The following is a 15,410-nucleotide window of genomic DNA, read 5'->3' as shown; positions in this document are numbered from 1 at the left end:
GGTGCAGCCCTAAAAAGACAAAAACCAAAAAAAAAAAAACCAAAAAAAAAAAAAACACAGACCTAAGAAATGTCACATGCATAGAATGGCCCTAAAGAATGATAACTACACAGGGAGTTAATTTGATTAAAGAGATAATAAATTAGAAATCATTCTAAGTGATCCAGTTCAGTTTCCAATCAGAGATACAGATGACAATTCTCTGATACTTGTTAGATACTCTTCAGTGAGAGAAATACATTGTTTCTATGCTGTCATGTGCAGAAGAGATCAGATTTTTCCTGTTCATTCAGAACTATATTTTATGTCTCTAAATATACTCAGAGCCAGAAGACCCCACTGGAAACACTTGAAAATGATAGGCACACGGATCGAGAGTTTCTTCCTGTTGGTCTGTGAAAGCATCATTCATGTGAAGGTACTTTCACTGATGGTGGAAGATGTGTTTCGGATCATCTGATGGAGAATTTAAGCTGTACGGCGCATGTGTAATTCGCTTTGGTGGCCCCTGGGAAGGTTTACTTGAAAGGACACAAACCTCTCCCAAAGCAGTGAAACTGAGACTCTGAGAGCCCAGTGTGACTGTCAACCCTGAGGAATTAGAAAATCCAGACAGGCCCCAGATATGCATTCCAAACACCCACTTTTCTTTTCTTTCTTTTTTTTTTTTTTTGGCATTTTAGGCCTGCACCCACGGCATGTGGAGGTTCCCAGGCCAGGGGTCCAATTGGAGGTACAGCTGCCGGCCTACACCACAGCCACAACAACACCGGATCCTTAACCCACTGAGGGGGGCCAGGGATTGAACCTACATCCTCATGGATGCTAGTCAGGTCCGTTTCCGCTGAGCCACGACAGGAACACCTCAACACCCACCTTTGTGAAGCGCAGGCACTGAGTGGGGGCGCACCTGGGGAGGATGGGAGTTAAGCACATACGTTTTAGACTTCAACCAAGTTTTGATTTCTAGCCACTTAGGAGTGATGTTCTTTCGAGTAATTTCTTTGTGCCTTTGTTTCCTTATTTGTGACATTGCAATCATAATTCTCATGTTGCAAGGCCTTTCCTGCCTCCAACAGCTTGGCTTCACATTTTCATAGCTTCTCACAGCTCCTCGTGCAGAGATGTGTTCTTTGAACAAGTCGGGGGCAGGGCGGGCGGAGGGCGTGAGGGAGGCGCCCTGGTCTTCAAGTTCCCTCCCAGTTCAGAGATTTGGAAAGAGTCGTGAAAAACATAAATTTCACCTACTTTCTTTTTCTACTTAGAAAAACAAATCCAACCATTTAGAATGGTTCATTGCAAGGTAGTTGATATATACCAGAGGAAGAAAGCATCTTACGAATTCCGTGTGCACTGACACCGTGGGGAAACCGTCTTTTCAATGTCCCCCTTAACCATCTTTGCTCAGACCTTCTGGAAAAATCTCGTGCTGTTCGTCAAGCAAAAGATGAGCGTACTTTTCACATCTTTTACCAGCTGTTATCTGGAGCAGGAGAGCATCTGAAGTGTAAGCTGCACTAACGTTTTTCTCTTTTCTATTCAGTTGAGTGTCTTTTTTAACATTTAATGGGTTTTTTTGTTTGGTTGGTTTTTTTTGAGAAGGAGAATAATTTTGGGAAACAGTTTTACACACACGCATCAAAATTCAAATTATGAAAGTGAACGTGAAATTGAACACTCAAGCCAGGGGATAAGTACTTTAAGGGGCAAGCATATGGGTGGTGTTACATTATCTTCGACACTTTTGTTTCTCTGAAAATAATTTTATATTAAAAGACAAATGAACCATTTTTTTTTTTACAAAATCTGTCAAAGTTCATAAATAGAAAAGTAAGAACAAAGGTAATTTACCTAATAAGATAAAGTTAAATATTTATGTATATCCCTAGATTGACCGCTGAATGTATATGTCTCCAGTCGTATTAGAAAGAGCCTGTGTGGATTTTTATTTATGTATTCTGTGAATCACTAAGACTGTAAGTTTAGGATTAGACAGGGTTGAAAAAAGTAAGTCTGTTCTGGGTCAAAGGGGAGAAAAGATACACAACTGCCCAGTTTCTTCCGAGTCTCAAAGTCAGTGCCGCTTGTCTGGAATTCGTGTGTATATTATCTGGCTGTCGCATAGACCCGGAAAACCCAGCGGGACGTTGCTCATCTGGGGTCTAGGCTTTTGCCAACACAGATAACCGTAGAAGCATTAGCCACAGAAATCAGAGAGAGACCTGCAGAGTGTGTGGAGGTGGGGTGTGGGGGGGACAAGCAAATAAACAGAGTGATTGCCAATAAGAGACTGAAAATCATGCAGAAGGTAACGCTGGAGAGAAGCAAACAAACCCTCAGGCTTTCAGACTGGCAGTCATTCTGTAGTAATAATGAATCCAAAAAAAAAAAAGAGATAATATGCTCAAAAGAAGGTGATTTTTTAAAAAAGAAAGCAGGCGGTTCCCGGTAGAAGCTAAATGTGATGTGGATGAGAAGGGCCCTCGGGGTGATCAGGAGAAATTGGCTGCAGGAGAGCCAGTTACCCACACAGCTGGGAGCACATCTGCTAAAGGGATGAATGTCTGTCCATTTTGATGGCTCCTGAGAATGTCTTTCTCGTAACAACACATCGCTTGAAGGAGCAGGTTAAGTTCTAATTCACGGCCCCTGAAGGACAGAGGCTGCGGGGGGTGTCCTGCCAGGCTGTCACTGTCAGACGTCACTCTCGGAGGCGAATGTTCGCCTGCACCGCCTGCCTTGGAGAAGGGCTTTCAGGGCGTTGTCTGGGCTCCGGAGTTGCCGGGTCCACATTCTCGACCAGCATCTGGGTCTTAGACGTGTCTGCCGTCCGCGCAACCTGTGGTCTCTAAGCTCCTCGCTAAGGTAGGAACGTAGAATATGGATTTGAAAGCTTTCCCTCAAGAGATGGCTAAAGTAGCTAAATGACAAAATAGTAAGCTTACCTGGAAGATTTACATCATTTCCCAGCTCTCCGATTTCAAATATAGTGTCAAATATGGTACCAACCGCTGCCCCCCAAGTCCCACTGAGATTTTTGTTGTTTCCGCCGTCATGTGCCGTGGTTGTACAGATAATGGGAAACTGTCTCTGTTCGCGTGTTTAACACGGACATACAAAGTGGGAGAAGCACGAGGTGGTGGGTTGGACGTGCTTTAATGTCCGTCCCGTTGGCGTGTGGAGTGTAGAGCTTTGGTCTGAATGTGGCTGTTGATCACACTGTGTTGCACTGTATTTTCTTCCAGCTGACCTGCTCCTTGAAGGATTTAATAACTACAGATTTCTCTCCAATGGCTATATTCCTATTCCGGGACAGCAAGACAAAGATAACTTTCAGGAGACAATGGAAGCGATGCATATAATGGGCTTCTCTCACGATGAGATTCTGTGTACGTGTGATTTCGCTAAGATTCTGATACTCAGCTTTCATGAGATTTATACATGGTGGTGGTGGGGGAATAACCTAGACGAGAAAATGATGGAGAAACTCATGAGAACTTGCCTGTGATTTTATGAAACCCTGAGATGTGTCCTACTGAAGTTTCATACAGCTAATTTTTAGCACAAGATGAATCAGAGTGTCTGCTACATTTTAATGCAGTGTTTTCAATTAACTGTTTTCTCTTTATTTCAACGTAAAGCAATGCTCAAGGTAGTCTCTTCGGTGCTGCAGTTTGGAAATATTTCTTTCAAAAAGGAACGAAACACTGATCAAGCTTCCATGCCGGAAAACACAGGTAAACTGATGAATACTGATTTCATTTCCATACTGGGGGTTTGTTGTTGTGTTTGCTAAAACCACGTCACAACGCAAGCATCAGAGCACTGCTGGGAGTTCTCTTGTGGTGCATCGGGTTGAGGATCCAGCATTGTTACTGCCATGGCTCCAGGTAACTGCTGTGGTGCAGGTTTGATCCCCAGCCTGGGAACTTCCATGTGCTGTGGGTGCGGCCAAAAAAAAAAAAAAGCCGTCTGATGTGTTTCCTGCGAGACTCCACGTGCCTAAGTGAGGGTCACTCTGATTTCCTGAAAGAGGGAAGAGGATGGGGCGTAGGATGAGAAGTGGCGGTGGGGCCTGGGAGCTGACGCTGCTGGGATCCAGCCAGTTTTCCCCTTGCCGGGCACGTGGACCCAGGGTCGCCAACTGTAACTGATCTTTCAAAGAAAGGTAGAGATCTAGATTTTAAGATGAAATCGTCAAGCTTCTAAATGTGGAAAGTGGATTTCAGTTCACTCCCGTCAAGAACAAAAACGTCGGTGAGCCATGAGACGTGTTTTGTGAGCCTTGTGAGCTCAGCCTCTGCGGGTTTGGAGACAGAAACTGAGGCGTCTCCGCGGGGACCCAGGTAAACAAGGCGATGCTCGCAGGGCGCCGCCAACGGGAGAGAAAAGTACCTCTGGTCACAGAGACATAACCGCCCGCAACAGTGAAACAAGAGGAAGAGCACGTTGTAGTTATCGGCCTTCAGTTCCAACACCGTTTGAAACGATCCAAATCTCACAGAACAATCACAAACAGACCGAGGAGGAATTGGGCAATGAGGGTCATTATTTCTGCTTCAAAAACAAAAGCAAAGACCAGGACAAGCCGGGCCGGTCTACTAAGCACAGTGCGCAGAAGAACAGGCTGGGGGAAGGTGTCCCATGAGCACCGGATGGACGGATGGACCCGTTTCCAGAGATGCCGAGCCGCTCACACGCTCCTCCTTAGTCGCCTTCTGAGAGATATTAGCACGTTTTTACCTTTTAGATTGAATATGATTTAAAAAAAAAAAAAAACCATAAATGGCAACTAAGAGGGTAATAAGGCTTAGAAGTAGGAGATGTGATGCAGTTCCGAGGGAACTCATTTTCCTGGTGGCTTTTAAAGTTATTGGAGGCAGTCCCTGAAGAGGAGTCCCAGGGTCTTCTGAGCAGCATGTTTCTAAAAATCGATATTAAAAATTTTTTCAGACTTAGACACAGTTGCAGAATTACGGCAGAAAATTCCCATGTATGGCTTCCGCCGCATCCCCAAACGAGCAACACGTCCTGTGTTGACCCTGGTGCATGATCAGAAGCAGGACAGGTGCGGGAGTCCACGTTCTCTGCTCCGCAGGCGCTGCTCTCCTTGTCTCTTCTACAGTCTTGTTCAGATTTTGTCAGCTCCCCCTCTTAGGCCCCTCTCTGGTCCAGGCCCACACGTGGCCCTTAATTTTGATGCCTCCCTCGTTTCTTTCGATCTGGAACAGTTCCTTGAGTCTCTGTCTGTCCTGGCTTGCCGCTTCTTTTGAAGACATCTCGCCCGTTCCTCTGGAAAATGTCCCTCTGTTTGGGTTTGTCTGATGTTTCCTCCTGATTCAATTCCGGTTGTGCCTTTGTGGTGAGAATATCATCACAGACGTGATGTGGATATCCTGGGGTCGTCAGGAGTCAGCTTGTCTGACTATTGGTGATATTAAGGTCGATTGCTCGGTTGGTAAAGGTGGTGTCTCCCAGGCGTCTCTGCTGTCAGATGACTGACTGTTATTCCCTTTTTTTACAATAAGTATTTGGGGGATGGAGAGACACTTTAAGGAAATTTCCTATTTCTGGTCATACCCTTTCACCTGCTAGTGTGAGCATCCATTTGTGAAGTGGGACTTTTCTGTTTCTATCATTCTTTGGGGTTTTTTTTTTCCCCTGAAATTCTGCTGTAAGAAAGAGCTTTCACCTTTTCATTCATTCAGTTATTTATTTATATTGGTACAGACACATTTATTTTATGGGTTTAAGATCCGTTCTGTTGTAATTTATCCAGTTCTTGATTTGGCCACTCTTTCAGGTTAGCTCCTGGGCGGTTTTTTTGTTTTGTTTTTGTTTTTGTTTTGCTTTTCAAGCCCACACCCGCAGCATATGGAGGTTCCCAGGCTCGGACTCGAATTGGGAACCACACCACAGCCACAGCAATGCCGGATTCATTTGGTTCCTTACCACTGAGTCACAGCAGGAACTCCTGGGTTATTCTGACATGACCTTGTTGTTGTTGCTGCTGCTGTTGTGTGACAGTTTCTTACTTTATGGCACCACATAGCATTCCAGGCTCGTTTTGTATTTGCCCTGCCTGGCCCTGGAATTGACTGTTTCTCTGGGGTTTCTTGACCTTGAAGAATGGTATTTAGAAACCAGTATGTGGGTGCCGGTTGTGCTCAGGGGTCCTGGGGTCTCAGGAACAGCAGGGAACCATGTTCACGCACACAGGTGCCCACTCACTCCTGTTTCTATGGACGTGCAGCTCCTTTCTTGGCTCCTACAATATTAATAGGATCACTGCATGGCGTGACAAGTTACCTTGCTAACATGACGGTTTAAACTACCTTAACCACCAGTTTTCTCACTCTGTCCATCATCCATGGGTTCTAAGACTTGGTAATTTGCATTAAACGATCCAGAAGAAGTAATTGTTGACGAATCATCTCGTGGAGCCTAAGGATGAGTATTATTAATTTGAAAGGATGCAGGTAGTTTTCATCAGACCTAAAACTTGTCTATCCTGAAGGCTCTTATCTAATTTCTTACTATAGTTTGAGGATTACAAAACGGTTTCAAGGTCTTATTGTATGCTGCGCCTCAATTAGGAGGAGAGGCCTAGTACTCAGGGGACTTTTTCCACTCTAGTTGCACAGAAACTCTGCCATCTTCTCGGCATGAACGTGATGGAGTTTACTCGGGCTATCCTCACTCCCCGGATCAAGGTGGGCCGAGACTACGTGCAGAAAGCCCAGACCAAAGAGCAGGTAAGTTGAACATCACTTGTTCATCACATGTCTGTTTGAATGACAACCGAGGCTGTTAGACCTTCTGATGAGCATACGACAAACGGAGTCAATAAAAGCTTTATTATATGGAGGTTTCCTGGTACCAAGTGAGTGTTTTTTCTCCGAACGTGTTTAGAGGTGACTTTGTTACAGAAGGAAATTTGAACTAGCGCCTTGAGTTTCCCCCAGGTAGATGGATCATCCAGGAAGACAAAGCTGAGTACCTCGGGATCCTGCCTGGCAGTGGGATGCAGTGCTCCCTTGGCCCTGTAGGGGGCGCCGCACCAAGAATAGAGGGTCGAGCAGGGTGGAGTCTGAGCACATACACTACACAGAAAGCCAGGGGCAGCGGGAGGGCGTTATTTTTGCTTGGTGTCCTCACCCATCTCCTACACTGATTATCTCCAGTTTACTTACTAGTGCCCTCTGTTGATTTGTAAAATTGAGACAGGATTAAGCAGCACATGATGTTTTAGGGTTTGGGGGCGCTACAGATCATTAAACTCCATCTAACAGCTATTAGTGCTTTGTGGAGGTTGTTTCCAGAATAAAAGGTCGATGTTGTCTAATTCCAGGCAGACTTTGCAGTAGAAGCTTTGGCAAAAGCTACCTACGAGCGGCTCTTCCGCTGGCTGGTTCACCGTATCAATAAAGCTCTGGACCGGACCAAACGGCAAGGGGCGTCTTTCATCGGAATCCTGGATATCGCTGGATTTGAGATTTTTGAGGTTCGTCTCTCCCCTTCCTGCTCTTCCTTTCATTTATTCTTTTAACCAGCAATACTAAAGGGTTGCAGTGTACCAGGGGCGGTGCCAAGTACTGGGGATACAGTGGTAGGTAAGCAGGTACAGGCTCTGCCGTTCTAGTAGAGAGTCAAACGGTATATGGTGAAAAAGCAACTAAATTCCCAGAATTTTGAATAATGAAGTGGGGGTGGGGGGCTAGGCTAGAAGGAACTGGGGGAGGCCCCCTGTGGACAGCCTCGCCACGGCAGGTGTGCCTGCAGCACTGACAGGCCCACGTGAGAAGACTCGGTCCATTGGTCCCGCATGGGACAGGGTTTGTAAGATGTTAGAAACTGCTGCAGAGGAGTTCCCTGGCGACACAGCAGGTTAAGGATCCAGCATTGTCACTGCTGTGGCTTGGGTTGCTGCTGTAGTGTGGATTCAAACCCTGGCCCAGGAACTTCCAGATACTGCTAACATGGCCAATCAAGCAAGTCAGTAAAATGAATCCCTTTAGATTATGTCTATCCTAGGGAGTTCCTGTCGTGGCGCAGTGGTTAACGAATCCACTAGGAACCATGAGGTTGCAGGTTCGGTCCCTGCCCATGCTCAGTGGGTTAATGATCCGGCGTTGCCGTGAGCTGTGGTGTAGGTTGCAGACGCAGCTCGGATCCCGCGTTGCTGTGGCTCTGGCGTAGGCCGGTGGCTACAGCTCTGATTCGACCCCTGGCCTGGGAACCTCCATATGCCACGGGAGCGGCCCAAGAAATAGCAAAAAGACAAAAAATAAAATAATAAAAAAAAGATGTCTATCCTCATAAAATCTGAAGTGTTGGCAGTATAAGCAGTTTTATCCGCCAAACTGCCACTGCCACTTTAAGAGATTGGTTTAATATGCATTGATTGGTAAATAACTTGAGAACTCATGACAGGTGGCTGGGTGCAACTTGCATGTCTGTTCCCTTCGTATGTATAAACGGTCAGGCATAACACAAGAAAAATCCCCACTTCTAACTGCAACAAAAACAGATGAAATACCTAAGAATAAATTTGAAAAGAAATGGGCAACATTTAGTTGAAGACAACTTTATAGTGCTCCTGTGAAAAACCAAAGACTTGAAGACATGTAAAATATACCTTGTTCTTAGATGAGAAGATGCAGCATCATAAAGGTGTACATGTTCCCCAAATTTATCTTTAAATTGAACACACGGGTTTAAAACCTATTCCTAGGAATTTTAAGGGGTAGAGGAGGACTAGGCAACCTGCTTCTAAAACTAATTTGAAAAATAGCTTTACAAGTATAGATAGTAAAATTCTGAAAATGAAAAGAGGACATTAAAAGATCTAAAACATTAATTGGAGTTCCCGTCCGTGGCTCAGTGGTTAATGAACCTGACTAGCATGCATGCGGATTGCAGGTTCGATCCCTGGCCTTGCTCAGTGGGGTTAAGGACCTGGCGTTGCCATGAGCTGCGGTGTAGGTCAGAGACACGGCTCGCATCCTACGTTGCTGTGGCTCTGGTGTAGGCGGGCAGCTACAGCTCCAATTGGACCCATAACCTGGGAACTTCCATATGCCGTGGGTGCGGTCCTAAAAAGACAAAAAAGGGCAAAAAAAAAAAAGTATAAAGCTGTAGAACTTCAGAAGTGTGGCATACACAGTAAAAAAAAAAAAATGTAAATGCTAAAAATGCAGAATTGTTTAGTGAGCAGTACTTGTCATGGGAAAAGAATGGAAAGGCCTAAATGTCCACCGTTAGGAGGTTGGTTTAATTAATTACATTGTATCCATGTAGAGAGGACTGTGCACCCATTACAAGGAATGAGGAGGCTTATGTTACAGACTTGAAGGTATGTTGTTAACAAAACAAAGGAACGCACACATTTATTTGTGCACAGACTGTTTCTGGAAGGATCACTGGAAATAGGTGACAGTGGTTGATTATAGGTGAGCAAGTGGGTGATTGGAGTGAGACTTCTCAGGGCAGCTCTTTACATTTTAAATTTTATACCAATTTAAAAACCGATGGGAGTTCCCATCGTGGCACAGTGGAAACGAATCTGGCCAGGAACCATGATGTTGCGGGTTCCATCCCTGGCCTCGCTTAGTAGGTTAAGGATCTTGCATTGCTGTGCTCTGTGAGCCGTGGTGTAGCTCGCAGACGTGGCTCGGATCCTGCATTGTTGTGGCTGTGGTGTAGGCTGGCAGCTATAGCTCTGATTCAACCCCTAGCCTGGGAACCTCCATGTGCTGCGGGTGTGTCCCTAAAAAGACAAAATAAGTAAATAAATAAAATAAAATATAGTTGGTAGCTTAAATATGGAAGACAAGTAGAAATCCATTAATGAAAAATACCATCACACATCAGGCTGAATAGAGCAATAACATCTCATAATCTAAGGCGAGCAAAATCCATTCCCGTGAACATAACTAAGGATTGTTGGGCATCCACAGATGTTGAAGTGATTCACTAGAAATACAGCGTTGAACAAGACGGACACCACCCCTGACCCCCTAGCGTGAGCTGGGGCTAAACACCGAGTGTGACACTCACAGCGAAGATGGGGATGGCTTTTCCAGACTTTAAATCTATTCCTCAGGGACTGAGTAAACCTTCCCTCATTGAAGATCAATGTTATGAAAGAGGCTATTGATGGGCACGTGGTACTCAGGTGACACAGAGAGGCAGGAAAAGGCCACGTACGCCTGTTGTGGCGGGGACAGCGTCATCCACGCGCCTTTCACCCTGTCAGGAGCACAGTAGAGAACTGGGCCAGTTCACAGGGGGGAGCGTATCTGTGACAGGTGAAAAGAAGCCCAAGTTCACTTCTCGAGAGAAACGCAGAGTCACTGCTGATACTGGCGAAGGCCGACCATTCCTCGAAAGTGAAGGGGCCGCCTCGCAGGGCAGCCTGGAGCCCCCGCGCCGTGTCAGCCTGCCTGGGGTCTCAGCCACCGCCCCATGAAGAAATGATGGTTTTTTTCTTGTTTTTTTTTTTGTTTTTTGCTATTTCTTTGGGCCGCACCCGTGGCATACGGAGGTTCCCAGGCTAGGGGTTGAATCAGAGCTGTAGCCAGCAGCCTACGCCAGAGCCACAGCACAGCTGCAACCTACACCACAGCTCACGGCAACGCCGGACCATTCACCCACTGAGCAAGGGCAGGGACCGAACCCGCAACCTCATGGTTCCTAGTCGGATTCGTTAACCATTGTGCCACAACGGGAACTCCAAGATGGTTTTTTTCTTAACTCACTCTGGAGCCAGTAGCCTCAGTGGGGTGGGGTGGGGGGAGAAGCAGCATCCCCTTATTCTCTGGACCCTCGGAGCTCAGAGACACACCAGCCTCACGTGCCTCTGGCCTTCCCAGGTCTCTCTGTTTTTCTTCTTTTTCTCACTTCCTTTCTCATCTGTTCATTCCTCCTCATAAGCCACTGACTGATAAAAACCTTCATTCGTAGACTGGAGTTCCCATCGTGGCGCAGTGGTTAACGAATCCGACGAGGAACCATGAGGTTTCGGGTTCGATCCCTGCCCTTCCTCAGTGGGTTAAGGTTCCGACGTTGCCGTGAGCTGTGGTGTAGGTTGCACACGTGGCTTGGATCCCGAGTTGCTGTGGCTGTGGCGTAGGCCAGTGGCTACAGCTCCAATTAGACCCCTAGCCTGGGAACCTCCATGTACCACAGTAGCGGCCCTAGAAAAGGCAAAAAGACAAAAAAACTAAACTTTCATTCGTAGAGAGCCATTCAGCATCCTGAGTTTGTTTTCTCATTCTGGCTTCTCCGTAACATGATGCGGCCGTATGCGGGGTGGGCGTGGGTGACGGAGATGGAGGGAGATCCCCTCCCCCCCAGTTTATCACTATCAGTAGACTCAGTCATGCCCTTGATAGCTGATCACTGACTCCTAATGAGCTTGCTGATAAAACGAGCTGACTCCTTATTCCTGCTCCCCCCGCCCCGTGTTTGGAACCTGCAGCTGAACTCCTTCGAGCAGCTCTGCATCAACTACACCAACGAGAAGCTGCAGCAGCTCTTCAACCACACCATGTTCATCCTGGAGCAGGAGGAGTACCAGCGCGAGGGCATCGAGTGGAACTTCATCGACTTCGGCCTCGACCTGCAGCCCTGCATCGACCTCATCGAGAGACCCGTAAGCCCCTCGGCTGCTGCTGTCCCGTGCTCTCCATGTGCCATTCTGCACATGACAGGTGGCCTCTGCCAACCCCACGCCCCCACGCCATCCCTCCCCACCTGCCCCTTGGCAACCACAGGTCTGTTCTCCATGTTTGTGAGGCCGTTTCTGTTTCGTAGAGAAGTTCCTTTGTGTCATATTTTAGATGCCACCTAGACGTGGTCGCCTATGATATTTCCTTCTCTGCCTGGCTTCACTCAGTGGGATCCTCCCCAGGTCCATCCATGTTGCTGCAAATGGTGCCTTGAGGTTTTTTTGTACTTGCCATAAACTGAGAAGGAAATTAGCCTGGCTCCTCAGTGTTAAGATAATTTTCGAAGCTGAATTTCCTAGGCAAGTGATAGCCATTTGAAATATCCATTCGAAAAGTAGGTAGCATGCCAGTGAGACACTTCTTGAGCTTTCCTTTCTTGCAGCCGTCTTCCTGTCCGTGTGTGTGTGTGTGTGTGTGTGTGTGTGTGTGTGTGTGTGTGTGTGTGTGTGTTGGCCAGTCTGGTTCCTCCAGCCCTTGCTGTGTGGAGGGGTGGAGCTCCAGTGGGCACACTTCGGAGGCAGTGTAGGGATTCATTCGAATCCATGGGGGGTGGGCAGGGCTAAGTAAAGCTTATCCTTGGAAGTACAAAGATGCTTTCATTTTGGCAGATTTTTTTTTTAATTGAAGCGTTAAGGACTTGGGGGACAGATATGTTTTTGTAGCAATCTTAGCAAGCACCCGCGATTATTTTCTTTTGGTTCAGTGCTGTGTAGAAATACGTAAAACTTTGTAAAACTCATGGACTCACAAAACTGCACCCCGTGTGAGCTCAAACCAGTGGTAATTTGGCTCGTGTTCCCTGGACGCCTTCTGCTCCACAGGATAGTTGCTCTGCTTATTTTGTTTATCCAACTGCCAAAATAGAGGAAAACTAAAGCTCAGGTAAGCATGGGTGTTGGTAATTTGCGCAGAAGTCTGATGCTAGTTACGAGGGGGCGTCTTCACCAGAGCTCAGGGGTTTCTCCTGGGAGGCACCCGAGGCTTCCAAGCCGTCCCTTCTTGCCGCTCAGCCTCTGGCCCCCACCCACACGCCGTGTGCTGGAAGGCGTTGGAGGCTGGTGTCCAGAGAGCATGCACCTGAACTCAGGGGTGGCGCCAAGGCCAGTGGGGAAGAGGCAGAACTGAGAGCACATTCACCCTGTGAGAGACGGGGTTGTGGCACACTGGACCTCTGGGTTTAAGGGGATTGACGTGGTTTTCATTTGGCTCGAGCTTGGGAGAGGGTTTTTACCTTTCACAGCTCGGTGGCTGCTTGTTGAGGGCCCCTCAGTTGAACTTCCAGTAGCTGGGAGGAACCTCGCAGCATCCCTTAGACGTGCCGTTCCATCTCCTGTCCAGCACAGGGAGCTGTGTCCAGTCCCTTGTGATAGAACACGACGAAAGGTGATGCGAGACAGTGTAGGTACACGTGGCGGGTTAAGGATCTGGCATTGCCGCAGCCGTGGCGTGGGGCACAGGCCCAGCTCAGATTCGATCCAGAAACTGCCATGTGCCTCGGGTGCAGCCAAAGGGAAAAAAAAAGAAGGGCACACTAGTGGCAACGGCCAGTGACCTCTCACACATACACATGAATGCATGCCCTTGCTGCGTTGTTGCCCAAAAGAGTTGTTTGGGAATTTATATGGATAAGGGGACGGAGTATTTCCTGTACGTACTAGAGGTGACTGTGATTTGCCGTTTGAGGTGCTCATTCGCATGTACCCACGGGACACCAGAAGTCCTATGTTTAAAGAGTGTATTGACCTTGTATCTGCACCTAGAACTTAGGATGAGAGAGAAGTCATAAGAGTGGCTAAATAAATCCCTGTTTTTGTAAGAGTAATTGTACTCAAAGTTTTCCAAATGGAAAATTATCAACTGTATTTTTTGAGGTATTTTGAGAGCATTTTAAGGTCTAATGTTTTTTGTGACTCTTAAATTAGCCTTAAGAATAGACATTCCTCTTAATGTTACTTAGTTGCATTTCTTTTGCTTTTTCCTCTTGAACAAAATATAGACCTTTTTTTTTCTTCCCTCTCACTTGATGGTTTTACTCTAAAAGAGCAGTGGGGAAGGGAGTTCCCCGGTGGCCTAGTGGTTAAAACACAGCATTGTCCCTGCTGTGGCTCGGGTTCGAGTCTAGGAACTCCTGTATGCTGCAGGTGCAGCCAAAAAACAGACAGACATGAGAGTGATGGGAGAGGCGAACATTTTGGCGGTAATGATGATCCCACAGAAAAGTTTGATATTTGCATTTTCAGTTGTTCTGCAGACATTTCGTGTAAATATCGTTGGATTAGGCTGAGATCAAAGCAGCAAGAATGTCTTAAATCCTCAATTACAGCTTGGAAATGCAGAGACAGGGCCCCGGGGGGGGGGCACACGGGGGGTAGAGAACATGGCCCCAGGCCTCGTAAGCAGTGCCAGGTCTCAGTGATGCTCTGAATTCGGAGAAGGCAAAGGCCACAGCGGGTTGGCGGTATCGCCGAAGGTTTCACCAGGTGGATGTTGTGAAGGGGGTGAGCATCCCAGGGCTACATTTTAAGGACAGAAATGAGCAGGTGAGCAACACCCTGACAGTGGAATTTTATCGGTGTTCAGAAAGTGCCGGACCGGGGAGGACACAGCTCCCAGTGACCAGTCCCTACGCCCAGGGAGGGCAGGGGGCGCCCAGGATTGAATGCTGGCCCACTCTCCCCAGCTTGTTAGGACTGCCTTGCTGTGCTTCTCCACAGAAACACAAACTCTTGCTTTTAACAAAGCAAGTTTTCAAAACTTGCGAGAGTCTCTGAGCATAGGAACTGCACCTCCAACAGGTGGAGTGAGGTGGACTAATGATGCCCTTGAGGGTCCTTTCCACGTGGAGTGTGAGGGCATTTTCCAGAAGGAAAACACCTTACAAACGACTCAGGGGCTGCTGGGGACCTGCCCGTCCCCATCTCTTGCAGCCCCAGCCCCCGCCTGGCCTCTTACGAAACCCTGATACCGCCTCTGACCAGGAGACGAAACACAGTCTCGCAAGCTTACAGCTCTTTAGAAATCCCCAGTTAAAGGGAAAAGCGAAAACAGAGACCTTGACATTGAAGGATGAAGTAGCAGAAATAGAAAGGAGACACAAGGAGGGGTCTCCTGAGTCCCCCTGTCAGAGTGCTTCAGAGAAGATTAAATTCTATGCGGGCTCCTCTTTCAGAACTTAGAAATGTTTTCATTGAGAGAGAATAAAAATGTAAAAATGGTGGCAGAAAGATGGGTGTTTCACTAATCTTTATACAGAACATCATTTCTCAGAGTCGTCAGATGAATGGAGCAAATGGGATTGAATGCCCCCCTTGCTGCTCTGGGGTTACCTGATCCAAGATGCCTTTTTTTTTTTTTGTCTTTTTGTCTTTTTTAGGGCCGCACCCGTGGCATATGGCAGCTCCCAGGCTAGGGGTCTAATCAGGGCTGTAGCCGCCAGCCTACACCACAGCCACAGCCACAGCAGATCTGAGCTGCGTCTGTGACCTACACCACAGCTCACAGCAACACCGGATCCTGAACCCAGTGAGCGAGGCCGGGGATCAAACCTGCAGCCTCGTGGTTCTTAGTCGCATTCGTTTCCGCTGTGCCACGACAGGGACTCCCCCATGCCTTGGATGATGGTGTTCTTTTGGCGGCTCCGAGCCCCGCATGTCCTTTCAGGAGCCCCGACCCAGACAG

The 15,410-nt window shown here is 47.4% G+C and overlaps 1 protein-coding gene across 3 annotated transcripts in view; it reads left to right on the top strand.

Moving 5' to 3' along the window:
- Positions 1-15,410, top strand: part of MYH10 (myosin heavy chain 10) — a 138,439-nt gene that overhangs the window by 75,770 nt on the left and 47,259 nt on the right. For all 3 annotated transcript variants that reach the window (XM_047758522.1, XM_047758523.1, XM_047758524.1), the window contains 6 exons: positions 1,409-1,507; positions 3,246-3,389; positions 3,642-3,737; positions 6,637-6,755; positions 7,352-7,504; positions 11,483-11,656. In XM_047758522.1, the coding sequence (XP_047614478.1) occupies positions 1,409-1,507; positions 3,246-3,389; positions 3,642-3,737; positions 6,637-6,755; positions 7,352-7,504; positions 11,483-11,656 (785 nt within the window). The remainder of the gene's footprint in view (positions 1-1,408; positions 1,508-3,245; positions 3,390-3,641; positions 3,738-6,636; positions 6,756-7,351; positions 7,505-11,482; positions 11,657-15,410) is intronic.

The sequence above is a fragment of the Phacochoerus africanus genome, chromosome 14, assembly GCF_016906955.1.
Source record: "Phacochoerus africanus isolate WHEZ1 chromosome 14, ROS_Pafr_v1, whole genome shotgun sequence".
NCBI classification, from domain to species: domain Eukaryota; kingdom Metazoa; phylum Chordata; class Mammalia; order Artiodactyla; family Suidae; genus Phacochoerus; species Phacochoerus africanus.
Note: the sequence above shows the minus strand (reverse complement) of the source record. Positions and strands in the feature narration are given on the sequence as shown.